This window comes from Zeugodacus cucurbitae, chromosome 4 (assembly GCF_028554725.1).
Source record: "Zeugodacus cucurbitae isolate PBARC_wt_2022May chromosome 4, idZeuCucr1.2, whole genome shotgun sequence".
NCBI classification, from domain to species: domain Eukaryota; kingdom Metazoa; phylum Arthropoda; class Insecta; order Diptera; family Tephritidae; genus Zeugodacus; species Zeugodacus cucurbitae.
The window spans coordinates 9,510,412-9,524,331 of record NC_071669.1 but is presented as its reverse complement, the minus strand read 5'-3'; the positions used below and the strand labels follow the sequence as shown (position 1 = coordinate 9,524,331).

The window sequence follows — 13,920 nt, the reverse complement described above, 5'->3', positions numbered from 1 at the left end:
CAGGAGTCTCAAAAACCTTGGAGATAGAATTTTTTTTGGAGGATCGCACTGCGACCTACAGTCTATTGTGCCCTCTCCTGTTTATCACAGAATGCCATCCAGTCCTGTAGCTCTTAGAAAACTTAGTAACGCTGCATGGCTGGTGGTCGCGAGACTTGCCCTTTGGGGATATAGAGACCTCATTGCCTGACTCCTTAACCCAGCAATCGCGTGACATTCCAGGAGCAGGTGCTCAGGTGTTTCCGCTTCCAAATCACAGATTCCGAGTTTGTTCAAATGACGCCTTAGTCTGCAGTGGTCAGTGTACAGTGCCACTAGTTGTCTCATTATGTTTATTGGGAGCGCAATAAGTTGCTTGAATCTCTTCCGGTTGTACCCCCCTAGAAACAGTTTGGTGTGGCAAAGTCCTTGCAGTGGCATCTTGTAACGATTCCTACTTACCAGTTCGTGTTCTAGTAGTCTATTTCTGAGAATTTGCGGACCAATAGCAATGAAGATAGCTTTTACTATTCTTTCGAGAAAAAAATTTCTACTGGTTCTTCCCTGCGAACAATCAATGATGACTTTTAGAACCAGTGAAGATAGAGTTTACAATTCCTTCGAGAAAAAATAATTTCGACGGTTATTCCTCTGTGAATAATCTTCGACTCTGTCATACTTCGAAAAAGCCCGAGTCACTTTTAGAAGCCTCGAAAATAGAGTATACTAGTCTTTCAAAAGGGATTGTTATGAAAGCTATGCGAACAATATTTGCCAGAGGTCTTCGGAAGACTCCAGCATTTCTATGGTCACTTATAAAGCTTTGAAGATGGTGTTTACTAATCCTTGAAGAGAAAATATAATATTTGAAAGTTATTCTCACTGAAGAATTTTTACCAAAAAGACTTCGAAAGAGCTCTTCGTTTCAATCATTACTAGAAGCTTTTTTTGGAACATTTTCTGACTTATAATACGATATGAGTTTTTAAATATAGTTAGTGTTGCACTAAAGATAAGTTTGTGAAAGACAGATCTAAGTCTAAACCAATGATAATGTTAAAACCTTCTCGATTACGAGATCAAAAAATATATGAGGATTATTTCGGCCTTAGAGCAGTTCTCCCACGATAGAAAGTGATGATCGTTGAGGGAACCAAGAATCAAGAACCAGTATTACCGTCCGAACCTTCTGAGCTATAATCCATATTTATAATAATTTCACTACTTTCTTCTAATAAAACTGTATGATTGATGATGGATTCGAAAAACATTAATTTGCCTCCATCTTTATATAAATACATTACATGTATACAATAATTCTATGTTCATTCCTCACCTTTAATATAATTTATTCCTTAAACATTAATTACATTTTTCTTTCTAAATTATTCTCTTCACAGGTACTGGCACATTTGGTCGCGTTTGTTTATGCCGCGATCGCGTGTCGGAGAAATACTGTGCCATGAAATTATTGGCGATGACCGATGTGATACGCTTAAAGCAAACCGAACATGTGAAGAATGAGCGAAATATTTTACGTGAAATTCGACATCCATTTGTGATCAGTTTGTAAGTAAAAATCAAATTATGAAAATACTTAAAATTAAAATCCACTCATCGTATAGGCGTGACGTGTAGACATTGCGATTAAATTCTTTGCATACCATGCTGTCTGCATACCGAATTCGTTGTGGTAAAACAGACAATATTGAAATGTTATTTTAATAAATATTTTGATTAGATCATACATACATTTCATATGTTTGTAAGTCTGTTTGGAAAATAGCAGATGGTTTTAGAGATTTCTTTCATAATATTTAGCAGAATCACCCCTTTTGAGTTCGACATAATGCAGATTGGTATGTTAGACCTCATAACAAAGATCTTTTCCTGAGTAAGAACTTCTTTTTTTATTCGTCAGATCTGTTAGGCATAGAAGCAAGTCTACAGATCACATAAAGCTTAATATCAAGCGTCTTATTGATCTTTCGGAACATTTCCGAGGTCAATTTTTGCGAAGTTTACATTATGAAAACAGCTTCAGATAGGAATACCACTCTATGAGTCGTAGACTTGCATCCCGACTACATAATAATTATGCTGCGATCTAACTGATGTGTTATAAGTTAGGAACGGATAAAGTAAACTATCTGTTTCCAAGTCAAGTTTAGCAGATGCTTTCCGAAATTGACTCAAATCGATAAATTAGCATCTGGCAAGTAATATGGCAGGTCTTGTTGTCTTCGAAACATAGTCGGCATTCCACCGAAGACCAAATTGATATCTGTCTTTTAGAAAGATGTTTGTACGTCCTTTTTCGAGGAGACCTACCTGATTTAGATCTTATTTTGTTTCAAGTATCTACAGCGCCCTCAAACTATGCAATAATCGGCCGTTCATTTATAAAAGTAGTAATTGAGCCCATAGACTTAATAGACTAGCTGGAAAAAACTCAGTTAGTATTATCTGGGTACCCGGTCATATATGTATTGAAGGAAATGAAAAGGCAGATGAGTTGGCTCGCTCAGGTGCAGCTGGGAATACAGTTCCCTTAAACTGCCCCAGACCTTTCAATTCTCTAAAGCGCTGCCTAAAGCAATGGATGCTAGGGGAACAGCTCAGGTCCTGGAACATGTGAAACACGGGTCGTACCACGAAACTACTATGGGGTAGTGTTGACACTGGACAGACCAAAAAACTTCTTACTTTAAGAAAAAGAGAACTAAGCTGTATCACAGGGGTCATCACGAGGCACCTGCCTCTAAGAGGCCACCTGCAGAGACTTGGCATAGTAGAATCGGCGGAATGCAGGGCGTGCGCGGAAGATGATGAGACACTAGAGCATTATCTCTGCAAATGCCCGGCCTTCTGTCGTTTAAGAAGAGATACCTTCCAAGGATCCCATTACTCTAATCTAAGAGAACTCAAACTCAGAAACTTCGTTAAATTAACCGAGTTGTTCAGGTGACGCTTATCAGGGTACCTTCGGGGAGCACAATGGGCCTAATAATGGCCTGGCTTGCGGTCAGGCTCTCTTCGCCTCTTTTTTCAACCAACCAATTGAGCCCACAAAGAGTTTCTGATCTTTCTAAGATCTGGAAAAACTCTTTTTTGCTAATAGATGTGTATCTTGATCGATAGTATCTTGAAACACATCGGAGTGTTGTCTTGCCTATATATGTTATAAGGCTAGACTTCTTCTAAGATTAGAGTATATTCTAATGGCCAGTGGAGTTTACGAAAAAAAATAGCTCTACGATCCAAAGCTTTATCTGGAGGAGTTTTCAGACATGTACCTTGACATGTTACGGTCTTATGCGATCCAGATTCATTCAGTATAGGGTTTTCAGAATTTTCATTATTCTTATTTTTAAGTGGTTTTTGTGTGGAATCAAGAAAGTGCGAGTGTTTTCATCCTTGAATTGTTGGTATTTGTTCTAAGTTCTTCATCTTCCTTCTTTCAGAGAATGGTCCACAAAGGACGACTGTTGTTTGTATATGATCTTCGAGTATGTTTGTGGTGGTGAATTGTTCACATATCTGCGAAATGCAGGACGCTTCAATAGTCAAACTTGTAAGTTTTTGATAAAATATATATATTTATAAACGTATATATGTATGTATGCATGTATGTATGTATGTATGTATGTATGTATATATGGAAGCAAATAAATATTGAATTCCGCCTTTTGTCCTAAGTAAATATGATTAGCCAATAAATAATACACGTGTTAATTTTAATAGCGCCTATACAAACACATACATACATACATATGCAAATGCATGTAAACATATCATTAATTGCAGCAATAATCGCCAAAGCGAAAATTAAACAATACCATTATAGTAACAATTAATTTCATATTTTATTAATAGCCAATTTCTACGCGGCTGAAATCGTCTCCGCCTTAGAATACTTGCATTCACTGCAAATTGTTTATCGTGATCTGAAGCCAGAGAATTTGCTGATAAATCGCGATGGCCATTTGAAGATTACAGATTTTGGCTTCGCCAAGAAGCTGCGCGATCGCACTTGGACGCTGTGCGGCACACCCGAATATCTGGCACCCGAAATCATACAATCGAAGGGTCACAACAAAGCGGTCGACTGGTGGGCGTTAGGTAGGTGGAACATTATATAGAACAATTACAATAAATTCAAATTTCACAACAAAAATAAAAATGAAAAATATTTGTTGTTGTTATTGCAAATCTACAAATATTTATATTATTTATTTTTAGTGCGCTTTAATTATTTAGCCATATGTTTATGCATATGTAAAGGGTGATTTTTTAAGAGCTTGATAACTTTTAAAAAAAAAAAAACGCATAAAATTTAACATTTAAAATTTGACATTTACTTTTTGAAGATAATTTCATTTAAATGTTGACCGCGGCTGCGTCTTAGGTGGTCCATTCGGAAAGTCCAATTTTGGGCAACTTTTTCGAGCATTTCGGCCGGAATAGCCCGAATTTCTTCGGAAATGTTGTCTTCCAAAGCTGGAATAGTTGCTGGCTTATTTCTGTAGACTTTAGACTTGACGTAGCCCCACAAAAAATAGTCTAAAGGCGTTAAATCGCATGATCTTGGTGGCCAACTTACGGGTCCATTTCTTGAGATGAATTGTTCTCCGAAGTTTTCCCTCAAAATGGCCATAGAATCGCGAGCTGTGTGGCATGTAGCGCCATCTTGTTGAAACCACATGTCAACCAAGTTCAGTTCTTCCATTTTTGGCAACAAAAAGTTTGTTAGCATCGAACGATAGCGATCGCCATTCACCGTAACGTTGCGTCCAACAGCATCTTTGAAAAAATACGGTCCAATGATTCCACCAGCGTACAAACCACACCAAACAGTGCATTTTTCGGGATGCATGGGCAGTTCTTGAACGGCTTCTGGTTGCTCTTCACCCCAAATGCGGCAATTTTGCTTATTTACGTAGCCATTCAACCAGAAATGAGCCTCATCGCTGAACAAAATTTGTCGATAAAAAAGCGGATTTCACATTTCGAACCGAACACTGATTTTGGTAATAAAATTCAATGATTTGCAAGCGTTGCTCGTTAGTAAGTCTATTCATGATGAAATGTCAAAGCATACTGAGCATCTTTCTCTTTGACACCATGTCTGAAATCCCACGTGATCTGTCAAATACTAATGCTTGAAAATCCTAACCTCAAAAAAATCACCCGTTACATATTTATGTATTTCTAATGTTGTTTCTGTTTGTGTATTTGTATTTGCAGGTGTGCTCATTTATGAGATGCTCGTGGGCTATCCGCCGTTTTACGACGAAAATCCATTTGGTATTTATGAGAAGATTCTAAGTGGCAAAATTGAATGGCCGCGTCACATGGATCCAATTGCGAAAGACTTAGTTAAGAAATTGCTGACAAATGATCGCACCAAACGCTTGGGCAATATGAAGGTGAGTGTGCGTGTGGCATAATTACTTAAGTGAGATTAGTGGTGAAAAAAAAACTAAAAATAAAAATAAATACTAAGAAAAGTAGGTTATGTTTAAAGCAAAAATATTGAGTTTATTTATGATTGTATTAAGAGAGTTTATCGGTAGCTTTGGTTGTGCGTGAAATGGATTGTTTAAATACAAAATTTAGTTTACGCATATTTTATACGGATTATTGGTGGAAAGCGAATTTTTATAAACTTTAAACAAAATATAATACTAAAAATAAATTTTTTGGAAGAAAAAATTAAAATATACTTTAATAAAATAAGAAATATTAGAAAAAAATTTAACATAATTAAAATTAAATAATTTTTGATTCCAGAACATTTTAATACAAAATGTGTGATTCTTAAAAAAAAAAATGAAATCTTTTCAATTTAAAAATTCAATGAAAACAATGTTGTTGTTTGGAAAAGAATTAAAAATTAATCTATAAAAATAGTTTTCCATACAATTTTTTTTAGATACATGTAAATTTAATATAATATTTTTTAGAAACCGTTTTTCATTTCTTTAATATTATTTTTCAAAAAATTAATTTTTTCTAAATCATTAAATTATTCGAAAAGTTAAAAAGAAAAAATTCTCATATATATATAATAAAATGTACAGTATTTGATTTTTTTTTACTTAAACATTACATTTTCTACCAAAATCTATTAAAATTTGAACATTTTTCCGAATTTTAAATGTTTTAGCACTAATTTTTTAATAAAAACATATTGAAAAATATAAGTTTTTTATTGAATTTTTTTTTTATGAAAAATTATTTAAAACAAGTAAGGAAAGGCTAAGTTCGGGTGCAACCGAACATTTTATACTCTCTAGAAGACCCGATTTTAATAATTTTTTTTTAACAGAAAACGATTAGAAGAAAACAATTTCCTCTGAATTACATTAAATTATCTGAGAGATTTACCCAAATGTTCGATATCTGGGTCCTTGAAAAGTTATAGTCCGTTTTCGACAATTTTTTCACAAGTGAAGTCAGAGATGATATGTACTATTTGTGTAAAGTTTTATTCCGCTATCTTCATTTGTTCCTTATGTATACATGATAAAGTGAAGGATTCAGATGGAATTAAAAATTGAGTTATATGGGAAGTAGGCGTGGTTGTGAACCGATTTCGCCCGATTTTTATCCGTGTTATCAGGGTGTCAAGAAAATATTATATACCGAATTTCATTGAAATCTGTCGAGTAGTTTCTGACATATGACTTATGCGTCAAAAATAAGTAGGAAAAAGGATCTGAGTGCAGCTTCTCTCTGCTATTTCTTCTGCAAAATTTCGAGGTTCTGACGTTTTTTGTTAGTGAGTTAACGCACTTTTATTAATTTTTTTATGGGAGGTGGACGTGGTTATTATCCGATGTCAACTATTTTCATGGTGTATGGTGGTGTTCGTAAGGGAACCGACTGCAGAAAGTTTGCTTTTCATAGCTTTATGGGTTTGCGATATAAATATATACAAAAAACCTATTTGGGAGCGGAAGAACCTGAAAAATTTTAAGTAAAAAATGTATTTCATTTTAAAAATTAAGAAAAAAAAATAAATTAAGCAAAAAAGAAATTTACGTAGACGAAATTTTTTTATACGTCATTCATAACATCATTTCCAAATAAATCTATTTTCACGTCATAAATAGAAACAATTAAAAATATTTAAAAAATACAAAAACAAATATTTAAGAATCAATAAAAAATGAGTACCATAACTCAGTTTCCAAATATATTTTTTCTGTTTTTCCAATTTTATAACCAATATTTGTTATTTTTTTTTCATTTTCTATGTATATTAAATTTTTATGACCCACCGAGAGACTCATGAGTTTTCTCAACACCTCTGATTGCTTATTGATTTTTGATTCCACATAAATACAACCAAAATTTATTTTGTTTGACTTGTTTATGCATTTTGAAAACCAAATAGTATTTTAATAAGCAATAAATTTATAAAAATTCCTAGCCTATATTCAAATTCATTTTTTAGCTAATTTTCTCAATTAACAACAAACATTTATAATTTTTTTCCATACAATTTATTTATTATTTTGATTACTTCAATAAATCGAATAGCCTTTTCGCACAGCCAAATTAATTGATCAATTAAAATTATAATTGAGAAATCAATGTTTGCCCTTCGCACTGCCGGCTACTCTATAATCGATCAGCAGTTATATATTTTTGTTTTTACTCTTCATAACAAGTTGGTAAGTTTTATCTATCAGCTGATTGTTATTTTATTAATTATTTCCAGCAGCGACAACTCGCAGACAAAGAACGTATATGTAATTACAAATACGTCTCTGTCGCAGATTTGCATTTCAATTTTAACTCGATTGAAATTCGATTAAAAATTAATGTAGAAAAATGAGATTTTTATTTTGTATGGTAAGTCGATCGAAATCGGCGCTTTAATCGTGCAAAGGCCGGTTAATTGATCAATTAGCTCCTGTGCGAAAAGCCTATAAGTCGTGAATTAATAATGAATATGCCAGTAATAAAATATCTAGTTTACATAATACTGGGTGGTGTTCAAGTAATTTCTAGTAGTCTAAAGTGACTTCTGTTACTATGTTTGTGATGTTTAAAGTCAAATATACTTATGCCCAAAAAATAAGGTGACATTGCATTTATTTTGAAAATTCTTTATTTATTCTTCCAAATCAATTTCATCCCCTCCCGATGCAAGGCACTTATGCCAACGGATTTTCCAATCTTAGAAACACTGGTTGTAGTCACTTTCCGGAATGGTCTTCAGTTCCGTCTTCGCTGCGGCTTGAATATCCTCTATCGTATAAAAACGGTGTCCCCAGAGCGGTCTTTTGAGCTTGGTGAACAGCCAGAAGTCGCACGGCGCCAGATCAGGTGAATACGGTGGTTGCGGAACGATCTGGGTTGAGTTTTAGGCGAAATTTTTTCCAAAAAATTCAATGTTTTCGGTACCAGTCGAGATTTGGCGCTTTTGAGGCCCAAAACACCCTTCAAAATGGTATTGGCTGAGCCTTTCGATATGCCTACTTCATCAGCAAGGTCTCTGATTGTTAATCGACGGGTTTTCAATACCAAATCTTTGATTTGTTGAACGTGAGCTTCGTCGGTTGAGGTTGATGGTCGCCCTGGACGCTCTTCGTCTTCGACACGTTCACGGCCGGCTTGGAACTCACTATACCACTTGTAGACATTTTTTTTAGACATAGCCTCATCACCAAAGGCTTTCTACACCATCCTCAACGTATCCGCAGCAGAAAATTGATTCCGTAAACAAAATTTAATGCAAATTTTTTGCTCAACGAATTTCGACATCGCAAAAAACGAAAAACTCACTTTTAGCAGCTCACAAAACGACATGTATCTCAAACTCTAATGAATATTTTGACATGAAATTTGACATAAATGTGACTGACAGTACTACCAACCTAAAAAAAAATAATTCTCCAAATCCTTCGACGCGCGCAGTTTAAATTTAAATGTCACCTTAAAAAATATACTGGAATTGATACTTTCTACATAAATATATCCATATATAATATTAATTGAATTCATTAAAAATTAATTATCCACTATAGTATACTATACCACACTTTTAATATTACAAATCACTAGTACAGCAACAACCTGTTGTTCTATCATTTAACATTTATAGCTCTTTCTTGTATTTCTGGTTTCCTTCTATCTCTATTCTTCAATGCTATATAATAATAATAAACATAAGAGTATAAACATTACGGAAACCTTTGAGTATGTTCACTTACAGCGTAAGTTATTGAAAACACCATTTGATTTGCTGCTGCTGTCAAACTGATATGGTTATTCGTAATTGACAGACATTGCACTGACATTTGATGGACAATTGAATGACTTCTTATAAAAATACGATCATTTGTTTATTTATATACGCTTTTGTTATGATTGTAGACATTACTTCTGCATATGATATAATTCAAATTGGAAAAAAATTTAATATATATAGCATACATATTTAGAAAATAGTTTTCAAGGTATATGAAAATTGAAATTCACATAAGCGAAACTCTGGAAAACGTTCATTGATCTTAAATTAGTGCTAGACTTGTTATAGAAAGCCCTGCAGATTAATTTACTGTAATGAGGTATCCCTAGAAAGAGAGGAAGAAAGGGAACCCCGAATAGTTCTTTGCGAGTGTTTTGGAAAAGTGTCAAGGGGTTCAGTTTAGGATTTAAGGTTGAGTTAAATACCCTTAGCAGAATTTTATGGAACATTTTTGTTCATTGGCTCCTTCATAAAGTTGTTGATTACTGGAAACTTGTAATGAACTTAATTAGAACGTAATTAAATCATCATTTAACTCATTTATTACAACTCAATGCAAGTGTTTCCCAACAATATCTTTATATAAATTATGTGAAAATAGATCGGAGAAATATAAATCCAGAGAATGTAATATTTGACTTAAAGCCATTTCAGAAAATAATTAAAAAACGGGTGCTAAATGAAAAATAAAATATAATTAAATTAATGATACTTAATGTCTAAAAGCATATTTTTTTAGGTGAAAGCTTGGTGTTAAGCTTTCAGATGAAAGCACATCCGAAACAAGGTTAGCACATTATTCTAGATGAAAGCTTGGTGTTGAGCTTTCAGATGAAAGCACATACGAAACAAGTTTAGCACATTCTTTTAGATGAAAGCTTGGTGTTGAGCTTTTATATGAAAGCACAGGCCAAACAAGTTTAGCACATTCCTTTAGGTGAAAGCTTGATGTTGAGCTTTCAGATGAAAGCACATGTCCAAACAAGTTTAGCACATTCTTTTAGATGAAAGCTTGGTGTTGAGCTTTCATATGAAAACACAGGCCAAACAAGTTTAGCACATTCCTTTAGATGAAAGCTTGATGTTGAGCTTTCATATGAAAGCACATGCTCAAAAAAGTTTAGAAGAGCTTAGTTTAGGAGATCGGTCTAAATTGAATAAGTTCTGTTTCCAAACATTTCTTATTTTGTTCGTTATTGTATATTCTTTGTTCTGTAGTACAAGCATCATATGATTTCACTTTCATAAATTTTAAATATTTTACAACCAAATGCTTTCTAATGATTTCTAAATTATAAATAAGTAAATATTTCGAAATTCCCCACACATTTCGCACCTAACTTCAATATACAATATATTATCGATCATAAAAATGATCTAAATTCATTTGCTTCACTTTTTAATTACCGTTTCAATTGCATATACAAAAGAATATTTATAAAAAGCGTTTTTTCTACAAAAAATCCCAAAAAAATTGTGTGGAATATTGGGGAACAAAGCAAACACATTTGTATTATGCAATTCATTTGCATTGTTTAATAATTTTTCACTATTTATTTGGTTGTTTTTTAATTTTTGTTTTCGAATATTGGAATATTTGAAATTTTTTCATTTATTTTTCTATTTTTTTGGTAAACAAATAAATTTTTTTATTTAAATAATAAAAGCAAATTGCAATGGAAATGTGTATTGCATTTGGTGCTTTGCTTTTGTTGTGGTCGTTGAGCATCATAAAAAAAAATCAGCAATTAGCCAAAAAATATGCGAATTTCAAAATTCGCACTTGCAAATAAACAATGAGCATATGTGGTGCTATGTATGCTATGTACTATGTTATGTTTTGCATATGCGTAAGCATGCAGCTTAACGTTAGCGGCCAAATGAAAAATTAGAAGACTTTTGGAGTTGCACAAATATGTTAAAAATATTGTGGAACGTGGCTTACCAGACAAGCAGGAACAGTTGGCCAGCAGCAGGCATGACGCTCGCATACGATACAAAAACACTAAAGCTACTAAAAATAAATTAGAATACAAAAAAAATATGCATATTAATTATAATATTTGCTCGTAAAATTGTATTGCCGCCATACGAGTTGTGCCGCTATGTGGTCGCCTACCGATTTGTTTACACAATAAAAATATGCGCATTTGAAATATGTATGTGGCAAGCAAATAAAAATATACAGTTATTTATAACTGTATTATTTGCAAATTATACAGACAGTACATAGAGGCAATGAAGCTAATGTTATGTTATGTGTTTTCTAGTGTTATGTGGAGAATGAAAGACAAGTAGAACAAGATAAAAAAATCCAATAATAAAAAAATAATGAAAATACTAAAAATAATAAAATAAAAATATATAAAACGAATAAAATATTATTCTAAATACCTTGAAGTTTAGCTACGTCTATAAATGAACCAAAATCAATGACACAGCAGAACAGTTATCATATGTTTATCACATGTCAGTATGTATTTTCCTTATCACCTCACGCGAATTTTAGTTTTGAAAATAAAAGCCTTGTCATTCATAATATAATATATTTGGCGAATAATATAGGTTTATATATGACTTTAGTTCAGTTTAAGAAGTAGCTTTATAAGTTTACAAAAGTCAATTGATTAAAAACTAAATCTTTATTGAATTTTAAATAAGGAAAAAATGGTGTTTCGTTAAGCGTCCTTTGGCGATTTAAAGAAGCATTTTAATTGATATTTTGTTTCTATTTGTTTGATACTTGTAAGGCACTAAAGACAGTCCTTTGTGATACCGCAAACTCCTAAAAATGCCCATGACACTCAAGAAACGACAAAGCGCATTGAGCCTTTCACGAATTTGTGCAGGCAACTAATTTGTAGTGGGAATACTTCCGCTGGTGCTTCGAAATTTGTCCTGCCAAGATATTTCCGCCGCAGTCTAGCGAAAGCTGGACAATGAAGGACACGATGACTCAATCTATCCTTCTTCCTTTTAACTTTGGCAATTTGCATCCGTTAGGATATTTAGCCTCACTGCATTTAACCCAGTGATGAGATCTACCATTACGGCCAGTTGAACCTTATTAAGAGCATATAGCTCAGTGGATCTCCTGCGATCCACCTTAGGCCAGAATGTTCTCGCAGTAGCACAGGTACGGATTGATGTCCAACGCCTACTGTGCTCATTCAACGACTATTGATCCAATGCAGAGAGGCACCAGCTTGTTCCCACTCTGATGAGATTGCAGCTTGGGTGCCCTTACGCGCAAACTCATCGGCTGTGCAGTTTCCAGCGATACCGCTATGGACTTGTGACCCAAACGAGTATTATATTAAAGTAGCTGGAAGCTACTGAAAGACAGGCTATGCACTCCTTGAATATCGTAGAGCGAACCTTCAGCGAGCGCTTGGCCAGGATTGCCGCTCTACTGTCCGAATGAATGCTCACCTCTCTGCCAGAGGTAGCGCATCGAATTTAAAAGACTATACTATACTAATTTTTTTATTCCGCTTCTGATATAATTTCCTAGGTAGACAAAGACCTGTGAAACTTCATTAATATTATATGAACTGAATTTATCTTAAACAAAAAAATGGAATTATTATTTAAATTATTTTCCGCCATGTGCAATCAGTTTTGATGGTTGTGATCAATTATCTGCAGAATGCTTTCATCATTTTTCCCCTATTTAACCGTCTAAGTATTAAATAATTCCCTACTTAAAATGAACTATCACATTATATATCATATTTCATTGTCCTTATTCTTTAATACACACATTTGCTCTATAAATGTTGACCTTTGAAATTCTTCTCGAAGTCTTCCAATAGTCTGCCGCTAAGCCTAGCCTTTCTACGTGTTCCTTTGTGCTCATTTTTATCTTTTTAAGTAAAAAAGATTCTGATAATTTGTTTTTTGAAGATTGCACATCTCAAGATATTATAGTAGTGACCTAAAAGTTTTCTTAGGATACTTTAGTAACGGGTGATTTTTTTGAGGTTAGGATTTTCATGCATTAGTATTTGACAGATCACGTGGGATTTCAGACATGGTGTCAAAGAGAAAGATGCTCAGTATGCTTTGACATTTCATCATGAATAGACTTACTAACGAGCAACGCTTGCAAATCATTGAATTTTATTACCAAAATCAGTGTTCGGTTCGAAATGTGAAATCCGCTTTTTTATCGACAAATTTTGTTCAGCGATGAGGCTCATTTCTGGTTGAATGGCTACGTAAATAAGCAAAATTGCCGCATTTGGGGTGAAGAGCAACCAGAGCCGTTCAAGAACTGCCCATGCATCCCGAAAAATGCACTGTTTGGTGTGGTTTGTACGCTGGTGGAATCATTGGACCGTATTTTTTCAAAGATGCTGTTGGACGCAACGTTACGGTGAATGGCGATCGCTATCGTTCGATGCTAACAAACTTTTTGTTGCCAAAAATGGAAGAACTGAACTTGGTTGACATGTGGCGCTACATGCCACACAGCTCGCGATTCTATGGCCATTTTGAGGGAAAACTTCGGAGAACAATTCATCTCAAGAAATGGACCCGTAAGTTGGCCACCAAGATCATGCGATTTAACGCCTTTAGACTATTTTTTGTGGGGCTACGTCAAGTCTAAAGTCTACAGAAATAAGCCAGCAACTATTCCAGCTTTGGAAGACAACATTTCCGAAGAAATTCGG

At 34.0% G+C, this 13,920-nt stretch overlaps 1 protein-coding gene across 3 annotated transcripts in view; it reads left to right on the top strand.

Annotated features, from left to right (window-relative positions):
• LOC105209112 (cAMP-dependent protein kinase catalytic subunit 3) overlaps window positions 1-13,920 on the top strand; it is a 69,796-nt gene that overhangs the window by 45,700 nt on the left and 10,176 nt on the right. For all 3 annotated transcript variants that reach the window (XM_054229002.1, XM_054229003.1, XM_011179310.3), the window contains exons 3-6: window positions 1,380-1,548; window positions 3,444-3,553; window positions 3,856-4,101; window positions 5,227-5,408. In XM_054229002.1, the coding sequence (XP_054084977.1) occupies window positions 1,380-1,548; window positions 3,444-3,553; window positions 3,856-4,101; window positions 5,227-5,408 (707 nt within the window). The remainder of the gene's footprint in view (window positions 1-1,379; window positions 1,549-3,443; window positions 3,554-3,855; window positions 4,102-5,226; window positions 5,409-13,920) is intronic.